Source organism: Grus americana, chromosome 2 (assembly GCF_028858705.1).
Source record: "Grus americana isolate bGruAme1 chromosome 2, bGruAme1.mat, whole genome shotgun sequence".
In the NCBI taxonomy this organism is placed as follows: Eukaryota; Metazoa; Chordata; class Aves; order Gruiformes; family Gruidae; genus Grus; species Grus americana.
In genome coordinates, this window is record NC_072853.1 from 136,391,814 (window position 1) to 136,408,500 (window position 16,687).

The following is a 16,687-nucleotide window of genomic DNA, read 5'->3' on the forward strand; positions in this document are numbered from 1 at the left end:
GGAAACACCTGGTATGCAACTTCTCAAGGGTTTGGTAGCCAAGTAGCTTAGTGTTGCCAGGATCTGAGTGGTTATGGAAGAATCAACGTAGTTGGCAGCTGAGTAGAGATTCTGAAGATTTAAATTTTGCTCTTTAAAAAAGTATGATGATTCAGAAACTAGAAAAGAATACAAATACTCTCAGACATCTTTCAAGTACATTAAGGGTGAGACTATTCTTTCCCTTCCCACACTTCTCTCAAAACTTCACTGACTAGTGTCACAAAGTAAATTCAATAGTTTCTTCTAATTTAGTTCTCACTGTTATTAGCAAGGAGCCAAGTTCCTCTGGCTCATACCACCTACAAACAGATGCCCACTATTCCATGTTGAGGGAAGTCGTCATGTCCGTAGTCAGTAAAAATGAAAATTTGATCAAAAATTTTTCTCTTTTCCCTTGTCATTCTGTAAGTACAGGAAGAATTGTTACACTGAATATTATTATAATGCAATATGAAGGATTCCAATTAGTCCTAACAACCCTCAGGCTTCCTCCTCTGTTTTTAATTTTTCTTTATAATGAAACTTCTCAAACTTATTTGTATGGATTTTAGACATTCAGACAGTTATGATCACACACAACTTTCAAAACAGTGTAAAAAAATAATGTGTTGATATTATTAATTTCTGAATATTGCTTATACTTTTATTTGCAACCAGGCTGGATTCAAGAGAAGATAAGAGCCTGTTGGCTTCAGCATAAATTCTAAAAAACACCGTAACTTTAATGCTGAGGAACTTCTCCCTTTCTCAAAGACTGGCTACTGTGGAAACTAAATTGTATGTATATGGCTTTGTTTAATGCTAATAACATTGTCTGCTGGACCTTGACTAGAAAGGTTAGGTTATAAAGAAAATTTATTATCCCCATAGACCGATCACATCTTCAATTTCACATCTTTGGTTGAATCTTTGAAAATTTTGCACTTAGGTGCTGATGCCTTACTATTATTGTCCTCCTTTACTTGTCAGGAAGACCACCTTCAAGAGCTTAGAGGATTTATAAAATGTAGGTTCACAACAAAAATCAGTGCACCAGAACTTACTTGAGAGGAAGAACAGGTATTTTTCTGGAGAGCTGGCTCAGAATCCCTGGTAAGCAATCAAAGTGCATATTGCTTACTGGAGGTAACAGAAATGAAGGGAAAAGTGAACAGTGGTCCGTGATGGAAATCATTAAATGTTCAGATTATGCAGAGTATACGATGGATGGAATTTCATTATTAATTTTAGATGTCAACTTGATTTTTGGATGTGTAAAGCTGTTTTGGTCTGGTGTTACTTATTTAGCACTAGAAGTGTCAGCTTGCAGGGAAGGATGCCTAGGCAGAGAGGAAGAAGGCAGGAAGACAATTTGTCAACTTAATCAATGGACAGAATAAAAATATTAAAAGTGGAATCAGGCTCTTATTCTAGATAGTAATTTTAACGTAACTTAATAAGCCAGTTCTCAGGTGAACAAAATCACCTGAGACTAAAACAGCTCTCAAGTGTGTGAGTGGGAAATGTGGTTCCTCAGTAGGAAAATGCATCTCCAAAAGAGCTACTTGGGAAAAACTCCCTCTGACAGACCCTTGAGTAAGATGATGACTTCTATCACCAAGCTGCCTGAGCTTATGACGCAGTGGAGTACTGCAGGTTAGGTACCACCATGGTGGTTAACTTTCACATTGAATTAGAAATAGAAGTGGAATTCCATAAATCGTCAAGAAAATTGCTTAGTCCAGAAGAAAGTATCTCCCTCCTCCAAACAAAACTGGGCAGTGAGGTCTTGCACTTCTGGGAACAGGTTAATATGTAGCTTGAAGGTATCTTTTGAACAAATGCAACAGACTACAAAAAGGATGGTCTGTGTTGCTTATACTATTGCCTGATTATTTCCAGATGTTACTTAATAGATTTGCAGCCTTGTTGAATTACTCCTGTATCTTAGCTTGCCTTTTTGTGCTATGCAAGCAGAGTAAACAAGAGGACCTACATACAGAGTTCATAGCCTAGTATTAATTCTGGATAAGACATGTGTCAATAAATTACAATATAATAGCATAGCTGAAACCAATTAAATTCCTGTTCGTCATGTCACTAAACCGAAAACCTATTGTAAATTGTAAACTGCATAGGGGATTACAGTGAAACATTTGACTTAGCATTACAACTGATTTTAAAAGATTATAATGCAAAATGAATATAGCATACAGGAAACAGTAATATCAGTAATTAGAAATAAACTAAAAGAATTGTTTTCTTAACTTCAAATCACTATCTATGAAATAGCAATAAACAGTAAATAGGTTACCAATGGCCAGCTACAAATCTCAAAACAGAAAATGCTTCTTATTTTTAGCAGCATCTATGATGAAATTTATTCCTGCCTCAGTACGGTTCAGCTGTGAATTTACTCTCACTAAGCAATGAATATAGAAGCCTTCCAACTGCTAATTGTGGCTTACTATTTACAAAGTTTATTTATAAACTCATTTTCATGCAAGTATAAAATACTAATTCCATGGACAAATACACATTTGTTCACCACTCTAAATTATATACATTGTATTTGCATCTAATATTCAGAGAAGTGCAAAGTCCACAGTGATGTAAATAACAATAGTTTTGTAAACTATTAGATGACAAGCTCTGAAAAGATATTAGTAACTGTAAGATAATCTATCTTTTTGTATACTGCTGAAATCAAACATTTTTGTAGTAAAAGAACATACATTTCAGCTACATTCAAGTGATTATTTTATTACCATATATTATGTCTTACAAACTTTACTGGAGATGAGCAAGAGCGCTACAAAACCATACCTTAACGCAAGAGGTGTATTGCATGGTATGTGCAGGCATAGCAAAGGAGAGAGAAGAACTGGAAAGAAAAACAAGCTTAAGAAAACTTGTACAAAAATGGACAGTAATACTGACTAACGCTGGGTTATAATCTTACTTATAACAGACCTGAAGGGCTAACAGAGATGCAATTTAGAAACATCTGTGCACTGTAGGTACAGTTTGGTGCAGATCAAGAGTGCACTAATACAGTCAATGTTGTATGCATAAGATAATGCACAAAAATACGCTGATATGCATATAAACAACTAATTGTTTACAGTAAGTAGGGCAGCACAGTTGTACTGCATCCTTGGCACTTAGTGATAGGACAACATGTATTTGGTTTAACTAAATTCATAAACAGGATATATACTGGTCTGCAAGATGTAAAACAGATATTATCCCTTTAAACCTTCCGGTTTTACAGCATTTTTCTAATTTTCAAGTTCAAATGCAAACATGATACACTAGCTAGGTATGGAAGACGTTTCAGATATTGGCTTAAAACAAGACCTTCAATAAAAATAATAATAATAAAAAAGACAGAATCACAAATTAATTCAAATGATATTAATTAAATCTGTTACTGATGTCTTGTGTGGAAAACAAAATCTGAAACGTTAAAAAAATCAACCTTGTAATACAACCCACAATGTCTTTATGGGCTTTTCCTGAATAGTAATTGCTTCCTTAATGTCCCTTTCATATATGGTAATTTCACTTAAAAGAACTGCTGAAGTTATTCATCTGAACAGTTGTAACTGAATTAGAAGTTTGGCCTAGCATATCATATCACACAGAATGGAAGAAAATATGCTCTTCTTCAAAGAAAGCCTGTTTCAGCTATGAAAGGATTCCAATTTTAAGTGATTGTCCTCATATTAAACAATATCAACAACTGTCTGGAGGGAGCCAATTTACTTTTGCCTGTTTTAAACAAACTGGCTAAATTGCCATTTTATATTATATATAACAAATGTAATAAAATTGTTCTTAACATATAATGATGTAACACTTTAAAATTAACTGGTTTAAAATATTTTACAAAGACATTTTATTATATATGAACTATACAACACACAAGAGTATGAAATATTTTGAACATATACACATTTCTGTATTTTCCACGTAGATTATTATTTTGCACCAAACATTGGTGTCTGCAATTCTAACAATCCTCTCAGATAAAAGCAAAACAAAAACCCAGAATGTTTTTGTGGATGTGTTGGGTTTTTTTCCTGAAAATAAAACCTATTACAAGGAGAATTTCTCTAATGACCATTTTCTTTTCCCAATTTCATATTTTGCACAAAGCTTTTCAAATGGATCAACATACATAAAAAGAATAACCTCTCTGTACTTTCCAGTGCAATTTGCTAGGGATAAAGTTTAAACCAAAACTGACCCTTTCCTCACTACAAACATTGAAAACTGCAGTCAAAGTAAACATCAATACCAATCGCTATTGAGACTCCTTTCCCCTTTATTTAAAATGCAATCCTTTTCAATATCCATTTTACTGAAAGTATTTGCATAGAGCAGCCTTGTATTATTTCTGAAGAACATTATGAGCATTTTAACACAAGATAAGGCACATGTTTTTCAGCATTAATAATCTAAAACTAATCCTGAGGATCTGCTCCTTCCCCTCAGCAAAATCTGCTTTTTTAATATACCCTGTATTACCTGAAGAAAGCAGAAAAGCAGTATAAACCAAAACTCTTTAGCTGAACTAAATTCAGAACATTAATAACTCCTGATAACAGCGTAACAAATCCACAGATGAAGAATTAAGTCATACTCTAAACAAATTATCGTTAGGGGGGAAAAAAGATACAGCCAGTAGCACTGTAGATGTTACATAAAAGTTCACATAATATGGATGACATTTATAGTGAGTTTTGCTAAAATAAGCTCCCATCAGAAACAAGGTAGCTAAATTGTGAGGCACTTAAGGTTGACAAGAAAAGGAGGAATGCAAGGGGTCTGTCTCATAGAAAACCTGAAGTTGCATATCATATCCTTGTATTAAGCCTTCTATTAAAGTGCTAGAAATGGAGACTTAAAACAAAAGGATTTAAATACAAAATAAGTGATTAAAGAGCTTAGTATGCATTAAAATTAAGTGCTTTTGATTCTCATGAATTCAGAGCTTTTTAATAGTTTTTTAAAAATAAAGTCTGGAAATAATCCACGTGTTAAATCATCTTCCTTGTGCCATTGATGCTATTTGTAAAGTGCCCAATTATTTTCTAAACAACAAAACCATTTGCCTTATCTTATGTTGTATAGCGTGACATAGTTTGTAGTACATATGTAATCCACACTGCAAAGACACAGTCAACTTGATGGAAAACAGCACATGCATACTTTTAGTCAGAAGTTTTAATTCCACCTGTTGCTCTAAAAAGCCAGGTCTTGGATTACATATCCACCAGTATATAGTGCAACCAACCTCATATTCTCAAAATGTAATTTAGCTGTTAAAGTCCGATGCTCAAAGATAGACTTATCAAGCTTTTCCTCAGAGCAGCCTGACACCCAGACAAGATCACAGATGGAGCTCTAGATCTGAATCACATAAATCCACTAGATGCCAAATCTGAGAAGGATCTGGGTTCTGTCGGATGATGAAGAGGCTGAAGATGTGTGGCAGTCTGCGCATTACTGATCACATCTAACTGGGAGGGATATGCTTCATTTACATTTCCTCCATTGAAGCCGTTTTGGAACTGGCAGGAAAAAAGACAATATAAATGGTTAGTGTGGGAAACTGATTTATTTGTAAGTTTTCAAAAATCCTCCTAAATACACAGATTGGATGAAATAATCTTAAAATACAATGAAGAGCTTTAATTTTTTTTTTCTTTTTAAATTATGAATAATGAGAAGTCAATTCTCATTAAAGTAGGGTCTGAATCATCAAACTTACCCATGCGGAAGTCGGTGGGAGTCCTACTTCTAGCTAAGTAAAGAAACATCACTATTATCTAAAGCGTAATACAGTTTCCATTTATAGAAAGTACAGTCTGACTGAGAACTCCTAATTTCCACTTCCAGCTGTTACATTTTTAAAAGCAACCTATTTACATATTTTCATGTCGGCAATGGGATCCAGACTTTACAGCTCTTCCAGGAATGCAGGCGCAGTCCTATTCGTAAGGTGAAGCGGACTGCACTCAATCCTGTCGTAGGGTGGGCTTTTTTGACAAACAGTCTTCATATTGGCAATGCCAAGTAAAAGCAATGAATGGCTTTCATCAGTCTTGACATAAGCGTTCATAGGATTATTTTAATCATCTGATGTAATGCTTCCTGTCATGCTATGGAAAAGTCACTTTATCTACGAAATACTCCATTCAGTCATGCAAAGAAAATACAACAAAGCATTTTAAACATTTCCATCATCTCTTCAGGAGTAGCTTATATCGTAAGCACTTATTCACCCAAGGTTTGTCCTTAAAAACATATATTACACATTCATCAAAATACACTGGTTTTTGGAAACCTTTTTCCTTCTAGCAAAGACTGAAATTTGACTAACTGTGCACAGTTCTACTAAGTTTTTAACAGCAAGACTATAGCCATGTGCATTACGTTTTAATCAAAGTCGCCATACTTTTAAAGACAGCTAGAATAACATAAGCTAGGATTACTTCTGACAGAAGCAGATTATTTCCATATTCTTCATTAACAAGATAAGCACACACATTAAAATTTCTAAGAAAGTTCTCAAGACAGAATCTCGTAATTAGCAAGGTTTCTCCTGTTTAATAAAGGAATACGAACCTTAAACAAGCAATCAAATTATCTAAGGCCTTTCTACCCTTCTCCATCACCAAAAGTGTTTCTAGACTACATTGGCTATGATCCTACTGCAATTACAAGCTAGGCAGAAGGTCGAGGCAGATGACCACAACAGACCCTTCTGGCTTTCTAATCCCCTAGTCTTTTCACATAGAAATCGATGGGAGTTAGAAGGCTGAGGAAAGGACAGCAATCACGGCTTGCGTAGCAACATCTGTCCTCTCCCCAGACTCCAACCACTGACAGGGATGTCAGTGTGCTAAATCCAGCCACAAAGACTGCCCTACTTTGGTTTGGCTGTGTCAATGTAGGCTCAGACTGTAGTATCCTATCTGCTTAGTCGTATCCTTACTAAAGTTACCAATTAGCAATAAAATCAAACCTTAAGTTTATTATCATAAGCAGTGATACATTCTCCCTATTTACAATAAAGAAATGTATATTCTCTGCCATCGTGGCTTTGGCATAGGTGATATTTCACCAGATTACTTCACGTGCAGCAGCCATACTGCTGACTTACTAGTTCCAACGAGTTCACATATTTTAAAGTTCTTAACACCTCTGATAAAAGACTAAACACAATCTCTGTAATATATAATATATACATATAGGGTTAACTTTCTCTGGAGCAATGACATTTCTAGGTAAAAAACATGTTTCTACATTAAAACATTTCTGAACGTAACAACTTTGGTTTACATAGAACCTCACTTTGCCCTCAATCTATAAAAATGTTAATTGGCAGATGTGACTAGAGGTCAAAACTGAGTACAGTCTGAGACAAGAGATGTTGGCTTTTTCCACGTGCACAGTATACAGCAGCATGGGCTGCAAAAGTCAATGCTATTTGGTTTAGGAACAAGCAGTCTCTTCCAGCCTCCACTGCACCCGGCTGGCATACGTAAGTTTTGGACCTAGAAGGACTTGGAGATAGCTATCAGTTATCTGCGATCACTTTTTTTACAAAAGGGGTTGGGGGAATAAACCTTCTCTATCTCATCAAGAAGCGTGCTTCTCTTTTAAGCTCATTTGGACAACCGTTCAGCAGTTCTGTTCCGAGGTAAACAGGAGCTAATGTGCACAAAGTTAACACCAGTTCTGCACTAGGTTTCTGCTGATGCAATGCTACCCAGATCCACACAGCATAGGCATACCACAGCAAGAGGGGCTCAATTCGCTTCTGAACAACCTAAGGATAATGTTTTACAAAGCGGCCTTTGTTCACTTTTGACAACAATATTATTATTGTAGTACAGCATTCTAGTAAATATGAAGTAATAGACGTATTCATTTATTGCAATCAGAGATGCTGTTGTCTTAATCATTAAACTTTTTACAGATAGATGAGAAGAAAAAGCAAGCAAGAAAATAACAAAAAGGGGGCACAGCAAAAACAATTCAGGCAGCACAACAACAAAATAATTCACAAAATAAATGTATTTGAAACCAACCATTACAAAGAAAGAAATTGAATTGCTCATGTGCTGGCTGTTCAAAACTGATGCACCACACCAGTATAGGTTTTGTGAAAAGAACAATTCTATACTATTATAAGGGACGAACTGGGATGACCCTGGAACTGCTTTGCAGCTCTATGATCAAGCACTATGAAGGACTAATAACGCTGACCACAGCCAGGCAACATACAGCCAAGCACTGTGCAAGCTTGCGCACTGCAGTTTGCCAAAGTCACTTCATGCTATCTCAGCCCTCGGGCACTCGGGCAGAAACTATTCATCTTGCTGAACTGTCCTATATTTTAGCTAATTTTCTGCAATTCTATTTTTTCCACTAGTGAAGCAGTTTTAAAAAGGATATGTTTTGTAGTTGTATTAAGCATACCAAAAAACTGGGTATGTTCTTGCATTCCTCACCTCTGTTTTGTGCAGGTTAAATGCCAATTAATACTTTAATTCTGTAAATGCTTATGCATGTGCATAAGCATTTGTAGGATCAGTACTTTAGAACATTAACTCAAGGTTAAAAAAAAAAAGAATTGTGGCTCTTTACTTGAGCAGCATTAACAGAAATAAATGGTACAATTTAAAGTACTTCAACAAAGGTTATTCAGAATCAGGAACTGCCTTAGTAATTGAATTTTTTTATTTCTAAGTTAATTTTTCCTATGAAGAACTGTGCTTAAAACTGTAGTCTGTGCTACAGCCAGGCTCCTCTTGTACAGCTTTTATTGTGCATTCTCCTAAGCACAATGTGAAAAAGGTCCAACTCCTCTACTGTGAATATAATTTTTTCCTGCTCTTTTGTCTTCAGCAGACAATTTAGCAGCTTGATGAACAAGCTGAGTTTCACTTATGGCAATATATAAAAATATTTTTGCAGTATCATCATGTGTAGAAATGCAATAGTTCACAGCATTCGTATATAATATGTGATATTATAATCTGATACAATAAGCAATCCTAAAATCATTGGAGAATCTGAGTAGCTAGAGAACACTTAACATTTTAAAAAAAAGATACTTTTCTGGATCCTTACAACACATTTCATGAAAATGAATGTGCCAGACAATATTACTGACATTCCACTCCACTAAAAAAGGTACATAAGCAAATTCCAAGCTTTTGATCAATCTGCTTTTCCTTTGCTCCTACTGGGGAAATTACTGGTAGGTACAACAGACTAGTTCACTCGCTCTTGCTTTAATACTGTCAAAGAGAGCTACCAGGATGTGGATTCATTTAATAAAAAAAATTGACCAAATGCAACTCTCTTCAATCTAACGAATAAATAAAACAAGGACATTCACATGCTGCTAACTCATCAGTTTCAAACTCAGTGATTCAATTACGACAAACTCTGCATCCTGGTAGCTGTCTAAAACAATAAAAACACGATTCAAAATGCAAGCAATATAACAATGCTGTTTACCTTACCTTGTTCAACAACGTTTGTTGACTTGCCATCATCGGATCATATTGCATTTGATCCACGCAGCTGGGCTGTGCTTCTTGCGTGCACTGGTACATAGAAACAGCGCCTGCATAGCACGTTTGAGGAGTTAGCATAACCGACTCGGAGTTTATCCCACACTCATGATTTTCAGGGACTTGCTGCAAACAGCTGAGAAAATCCTCCAAGTTGGAAGAAGCAGAATAGGTCGGTCTGTCAAAACTTGCTACAGGGAAATCCATTTGAGCAAAATTAGAAAGCTGTGGCATCATTGCTGTGGGTTGCTTGTAAGGAATAAACTCTTGTGTACACGCATAAGGGGAAGTGTTTACTTCTGATTTGTAAGACAACTCAGACGTAGTGGCATGCATGCCAGGGAATACATATTGCTGGGGCTGCTGCTGCGAGCAGCCAAGAGGCATGCTGGTGCCAGAGCTCCAATTTGCGAACATCCCATTGACTTGCATATGTTTCATCTTTTGACAGAGCTGCTGTTGCTGCTGCTGCTGCTGCTCCACGAGCTGTTTCTGGTGCTGAAGAAGTTGATGTGGATCTAACTCTTGCTGTACCAAGCAACCTTCATTCTGGACCAGGGGCTGCTGCTGGTTACAGCCTGAATATAAGAAGTCAGACTTATTTAAGGAATCCTGAACATACGTCAGGATTTCATCAGTTATGTCGATGTCCCCGATATCATCCATACCAGATAATTCAGTTTTAAAAAACTCCTTATCCTGCTGAATACACTTTAGATCTTCAAAGTCAATACCCAGACTTTTCATGATGCTGTACAAATCACTGGTTTTGTTATCTTGAAAGAGTGCTGCACTATCTTCAGGAAGCGGAACAGTACTGTCCTGGGAACACTCCATTAGCTCCCGTTTGAGAACGTTGTGATTTCCAGCAGGTAGGAGATTATCTGTCCAGCCACTGCTAACAACGCCGCTCAGTTCATCCCTGCTGTCCGCAAAGAAGTTCCGCTCAAAGGAAAGTTTATGTGATGCCGGAGGGCAGAGATACACAGACTCATCTTGCCTTAACATGGCACCTAGGAGGGAGTTTGGATCCACAGAATCATTGGGTAGCGTTGCTTTGGCTCCTTTTCCCGTCGTGCTTTTATTCTTCATCTGAGAGGGATCCATAAGGTTCGACATAGGGAAAGATACCTCATATAACACAGCCTCACCAGTGGCAAACATGAAGGGCAACTTCATGTTACGCTTCCGTAGATGTTCTGCCCCTTCTTCATCTCTGAAAATAAATCATATATGTATGTATAGCATAATACTGCAGTACTAAACAGTTACTGTGATCTTTTTGTCCCCTGGAATTAATATAAAAAAAGAAAAAAAGACCTATTCTATTTGTAAGCATTTTTCAAATTCCTAGCTATTCCAGCTCAACTTGGCTGAGTTAAACCAAGACGCAGATTATGAAATAAGGAGCTTATGATTGTAATACCACCTTTATATATTACATTTGTAATTAAATCTAGATAACATACAGTATTTTCTGTGCATTATGAGCTGAAATGAAAATAAGTGGGCTTCATTCCATGCATTATGTTTTTCTTGGCATAGCAAGTAAATGAATACTTCGATACTGAATTATCTCTCTCTCTCCATTTTATAGACTCCTTAGCAAAAATTATTTAAGCTGTAGAATAATGCTGAATTCTATATTATGTAGAATTTAGTTCAGCACCATAAAGGACTTAATTTCTTTGTTATCTGTTGTTTCTTCTACACAACTGCAGTTGGATTTCTTAATTTTTGCTAATGGGATACTGAATTAAAAATAGGCTGGATGGAATAACTTGGTGCTTGTACCACTGCTCTTACTCTTTACATGAAATCAAAATGTCTGAAGTTTTACACATGAAGGACTATGCCACATAAGTACTGAAATATCAGAATTCTTTTCAATGTTTGTTAGCAAATTAAAATATGTTTTCTTTTTGGAGTTCAGGATTTAAAGGGGGTTTATTTAAAAATAAAGAATTCCTTTCTGAATATAAACAAGTTCAAAAGTTTTCAGTTTTGGAAGTATACTGCTTTATACAATGATGACTTACGTAAGAGGTCTTTGTGTGGCAATGATGTAATCTGGTCTTCCATTTTTGTAGACAAGACGTGCATTTGCCTGTACCCAGGCCCATCGATTTTCTTTGGTTAGAAGTCTAAACACAGTCATTCCACTCTCACCTGTCTTCATCACTAGAGTTAAAGAGTAAGCATACTGTTTACTGTCCAACGAACAAAAATAGGAAAACCTGGCATGTCATGAAAGTTATCCCATTTGTACAGCACTTTTACAAATCTCATGTCCTCAATCACTCATTTCTGTGTGGCACTAAAGTACTCCTAGTGAAACAGCATGATCGATCACTTTAGGATGTCTACTTTAATTTACTGGTAAAATAAAAGCCAAAATGCAAGCAATTGTAAGATAGCCACTGCAGACTGGCACCATCCTATATGGAGCTTCTTCATCCATTATTTCTGCAATAACAGAAATTAATAAATACTAGATCATGTAAATGACAAAAGCCTAAGTCTGAAAAGTGACTATTACTTAAGAAATTAGAAAACACATTAGCTCTGAATCCAGTTCTTCCACATGTTGACCAGTTAATGCAGAGGAAATTCAAAATCCATTATTTTTTATTCCCACTATCACTTCACTAGCAATGCTTGATAAACATACTACATTGTTGTTGTACATTGCTGAAAACACTGTATTTCTAGACAGAAAAAATTAAATAAAAATATTAGGAAAGTTTAAGAATCCTAACAAAAAATAATCTTTGTGAAAAGAATTTTTTTTTATCTTAGCATCAAAAATGGAGCAAAACCAGTTTTAAGATAAAAATCCCAATCTATTCTGGAAATATTTTCTTACTTATTCATTAAGAATAACAAACAAAATCACTGATAGGCAACAGTGACTGAGCTATACCTGAAACAGAAAACCTTCTTAATATAGGTTGAGAATTAATCTACAGAGGGAGGTTATTTAATTGTATGTAAGGGGACAAAAGAAAAAACAGTTTTTCTAGAGAAGTGGGTAGAACAGAAGCAGCACCAAAATATCCTGAAGATGTTTCTGTAACTGCCAAAGACAAATATGTTACAGCTAACAAAAAAAATAAAGAAGTCCACTAAATAGTTACAATTCAGATAGCTGATACTTATTTCCTTAGCTTAAAACATTATACTTCTCTCATTGTTACTTAAACCACACCAAGCTGCCAAGAATCAAAACTAGAAACATATAGGACACTAGCATGCTAAATCAGAGATGATTTTCTGTAAAAAAACTTACAGTGATATCAAAAGAAAATGCTTTGTTTAACTTTCTAACAGGAAAGCTGTCTGAAATAGTCCCTGTGCCCAAAGGAAGTTGTTGAAATAGCAGAAGTTGGGTTGAGCAGAGAAGGAAGTGAGAAGAGCAAGATGTGACAGAAACTGGAATATATAACCTAAAGGGTCTATTAAATATTTCTTCCTACAGTTTAAGTTCTTATAGGGATAGAAAGATCACATTAAATGAATAGTGCTCTTTTTATTAATGACCACTTTTTTTTTTTTTTTAAAGAGTACTTCATAGTATTTTTTCAGTATGAATATAATCCATGCTTTGATTTTTCAGCCTTTTTTAGGGAATGAAGCTTACTTCGGACATGATTTTCCGCGCAATAAAGCATATCAGCTGCATGAACGAACTGGTATCCTGTTCCTCTCATACACAGCTCTGCTTCAGTGTATCCCAGGACAATCTTTCCTCTGGAAGGTAAAAACAAAAAATTGCAACACTGCTGATGAACCAACTCACAGAATGAATGCCAAGCAAGTTAATTTTGGCTAGAACATTTCAGATGTAAATGCAAACTACATTTTGTTGCAATATCAATTGTATGCAGAAGCATGACAGTTCTAATAAAAAATACAGTTAACAAATCATAAAACTTTTACTAGTCCCCCAGGTTGCCTTCAGTGACTAGGAATGGGTTCACGAAAATATTAGATCATTAACAAAAATAAAGAGTATGTCTACAGCTCAGCTGGACTCTTAATTCCATACTTTTGAACATACTCACTTCTAGCAGGCAGCTCCCATTTGTTACAATGAAAGACACCATTTGCTTAGCCCTGTTTCATAGCATTTACCTACAGGTGCTTGCATGTAGAATGAATTAGGGGCTTAACCTGAGTTACCTAAAACTTCTTGCCTAAATTAGTATTTTTAGTAGCTTAAAATTCGAAACGGGGTGTATCTCAGAACTACACCCCTTTTGCTATTCAGTGGCTTGTGACCCCTGCATTTGCATTTAAGCTTTCTAAGAAGTGCCTCAGAGGAATACTGGCAACAGAGTCATGTTTGACCCTGGTAGCTAAAATTAGAGTACTTTACTAGAGGTCAAGTACATGAAGAACTTAGCATTTGTGGGAGCACTAGGAGAAACATGATAGAATGAAATAATCAAAAACAGCCTGAGACAGGATTTGGAACAAAGAAATGGAGATCCAAAGACAGAAGAAGAAAAATGAAAAAAAAAAGAGAAAAGAAAAAAAAGAGGAAAAAGTAGGGATGTGGAACAATATATGCAAAAATATAAAACGTGACAAAAATAGAAGGTTTCAAGTGAAGCACAATGAATAAAATCAAAGAGGAAAAAAAAGCCTGTGTTAAAATTTTGTTAACTTTTACTTCTATCAGTTTATAGATCCCAAGAAAAACATTTTGGTTTATAAGTAGACAGAATACTAAATAATTCGACTCTACATTATTCTATAAATAGGCATGGAAATCCATGTGAGAGATTCCATTGAAAATGAGGCTGAAAGCTGAAAGCATTATCATTCAAAAATAGGAGGGAAGGGAGAAGGAAGGAAGGAGGCCAGGGGCTTTTCTTTTGATAAAGAAGCATCTTAATGGGCTTCTTGCCATGTTGATGCATAGTCACATTATGTTGATCTAGTAATACAATAGTGTTTCCAGTTTTTATATAGGAAAAAGAATAGCTTGGAAATGGGTAGAAGTCATACTATAAAAAAAGGACTTCATTTGTTTATTTTGAAGCAAATAACATTTCCATTATGTTTTAAATCTATTTGAACTGAAGGAGAAAATAAGCATGTAGAATAAAATGAAACACTTGTTCTATGAGTTCTAAAACCAAACTTCAAACAGATTTAAACACTAAACTTTTCTTCTTCCCTAATTCACTAGTATTCTGTCTTTTGGGCTTTTTGTTTTGTCTTGGGTTTGGGGTTTTTTTTAGGTTTGGGGTTTTTTTTTTAAACGATTGAGAGTCAGAAAGCAATATGCCCTTTCAAGGAAGTACACTATGACAATCCTGTTTCTCTTTACTTACTAGCAGGGCTGAAGAGAAAAGTCCTAACAGTTCCTAAACAAACATCAGTATCGATTGAAACAGTAACCAGCTTTGGATTTCAAAAACATACTTGAAACCCATCTCATCAGCATATGAGTAGAGTGTTATGCAGAAGAATTGACACCTACTTTGCATCACAGCCAGTAGGCGTGAAATCCAGTTTGTGTTTAGTTCTGAAGATGAAGTTTTTGGTTCGTATCTCAAGGATAGATGGTGGCTGCAGGGGGGTTGCGACTGCAAACAGAGCAAGCTGAGGAGATAAAGTGGCACCATCCTTCCCTTTCTTGTTTTGTCCATGAAGAAACTTTAATCGTCCTTGAAAATTCATAGCCTTAGGATCAAGAAAAAAGTAACTGGTTTACGTTGGAGACATTTAAGAGTCAGACATTTCTGTTATGATGTAAAACATTTTTAAAATTCTTTTTCAGACCCATCAGATTCAAGCTCTGTAGCACGGCATACATGAAAGTTAGCTAACAAGTACAGAATACCGTTGTTGTACTCCTGAGCATGTCACTCAGAGATCTACTAATAAACTCACTAGAGAAAGACCTAATGGGAAGGTTGTTTTGTCAAAAAACCCCAAACGTATAATAGCAAATGCCAACTGGATCTCCTAGTATTCCAATGAACACAGCAGTATATATACATACAAGTAACATTACATTATTTCTCTTGCATTTCTGTCAGTCATTAGTATAAAGTATGTAAATGTGTACAATTGCGAAATCTTTTATAAACAATTCTTTTTGTAAGAAGTCACTTCGAGGGTGATAAACCCATATTATTTCTTTTAAAATCTACAGTATTGACAAACAAAAAGTAGATTAAAAAAGAGTAAGTGCAGACTTTCCCAAGTAAGGGAAAACCATAGTTATTATAACTTATTGCATTTCAAGGTACCCAACCGAAAATAATCTTTGTAATGCTTTTTTATCCACAAATCACACAGTACTTTACAAAAGCAGATGCTTATTTGTATTTCACAGAAGAAACTGAGCCATGAGAAATGAGGGAATTTGCACCTGATTGTAACAACATGTTGAAGGGTAACCCAACAATACAATCTTTACTTGTCATTTAGTGTCACTGACTGAAACATACCGGTTTAAGCAGCCCAGGTATCTACAGAGACTTAACAAATAAAGTATGTTGCTGTACATTTTGTAGGGATAATGCACATTTCCAACTTGCAAGCTTGTGTGGAAGTTTTTACATAACTCCATACTCACCAGGAACCCAGATGAATTATCCAGGAGGCATCGTAACCTGCAGATGAAATTCCTTTCCATAAAGGAAGAATTCTCTGGAGGAAGTTGGTCTGGGTTATAATAGGTTGCTGGCTGTGAAAAGCCATTATCTCCTACAGGAAAAGATTATTTATAAGGATTATTTTTAGAAGAACACCTAGTGAAGGCTATCTATAACAAATCACCTTCCGTCTCATAAACAAAGCATTAGGTCGTGACCTGAGCAAGAACAATGTAAACTGGAAACATCCTCAGAACATACACTGATTACAACATGAGGTTAAGTATCAGTTCTTTGGACAGGATTTTGTCTTACAGGCTATGCTATTTGAAAACTGCATGCAAATTTTTTTTTTTATTTTTTTTCCCCAATCCATTCATTATGTTTGTCAACAACCTAAATTCTGAATCAGTTGCAGAGAGCACACCCACATTTCAGCAATGGCAGGATCTG

General features: G+C 35.7%; 1 protein-coding gene across 2 annotated transcripts in view; it reads right to left on the reverse strand.

Annotated features, from left to right (window-relative positions):
- Window positions 1-2,764: 2,764 nt before the first annotated feature.
- Window positions 2,765-16,687, reverse strand: part of AHR (aryl hydrocarbon receptor) — a 65,097-nt gene continuing 51,174 nt past the window's right edge. For both annotated transcript variants that reach the window (XM_054815747.1, XM_054815748.1), the window contains 6 exons: window positions 16,216-16,346; window positions 15,112-15,314; window positions 13,261-13,370; window positions 11,660-11,801; window positions 9,570-10,836; window positions 2,765-5,600 (listed from right to left, as the gene is read on the reverse strand). In XM_054815747.1, the coding sequence (XP_054671722.1) occupies window positions 5,445-5,600; window positions 9,570-10,836; window positions 11,660-11,801; window positions 13,261-13,370; window positions 15,112-15,314; window positions 16,216-16,346 (2,009 nt within the window). In that variant the 3' untranslated portion in view covers window positions 2,765-5,444. The remainder of the gene's footprint in view (window positions 5,601-9,569; window positions 10,837-11,659; window positions 11,802-13,260; window positions 13,371-15,111; window positions 15,315-16,215; window positions 16,347-16,687) is intronic.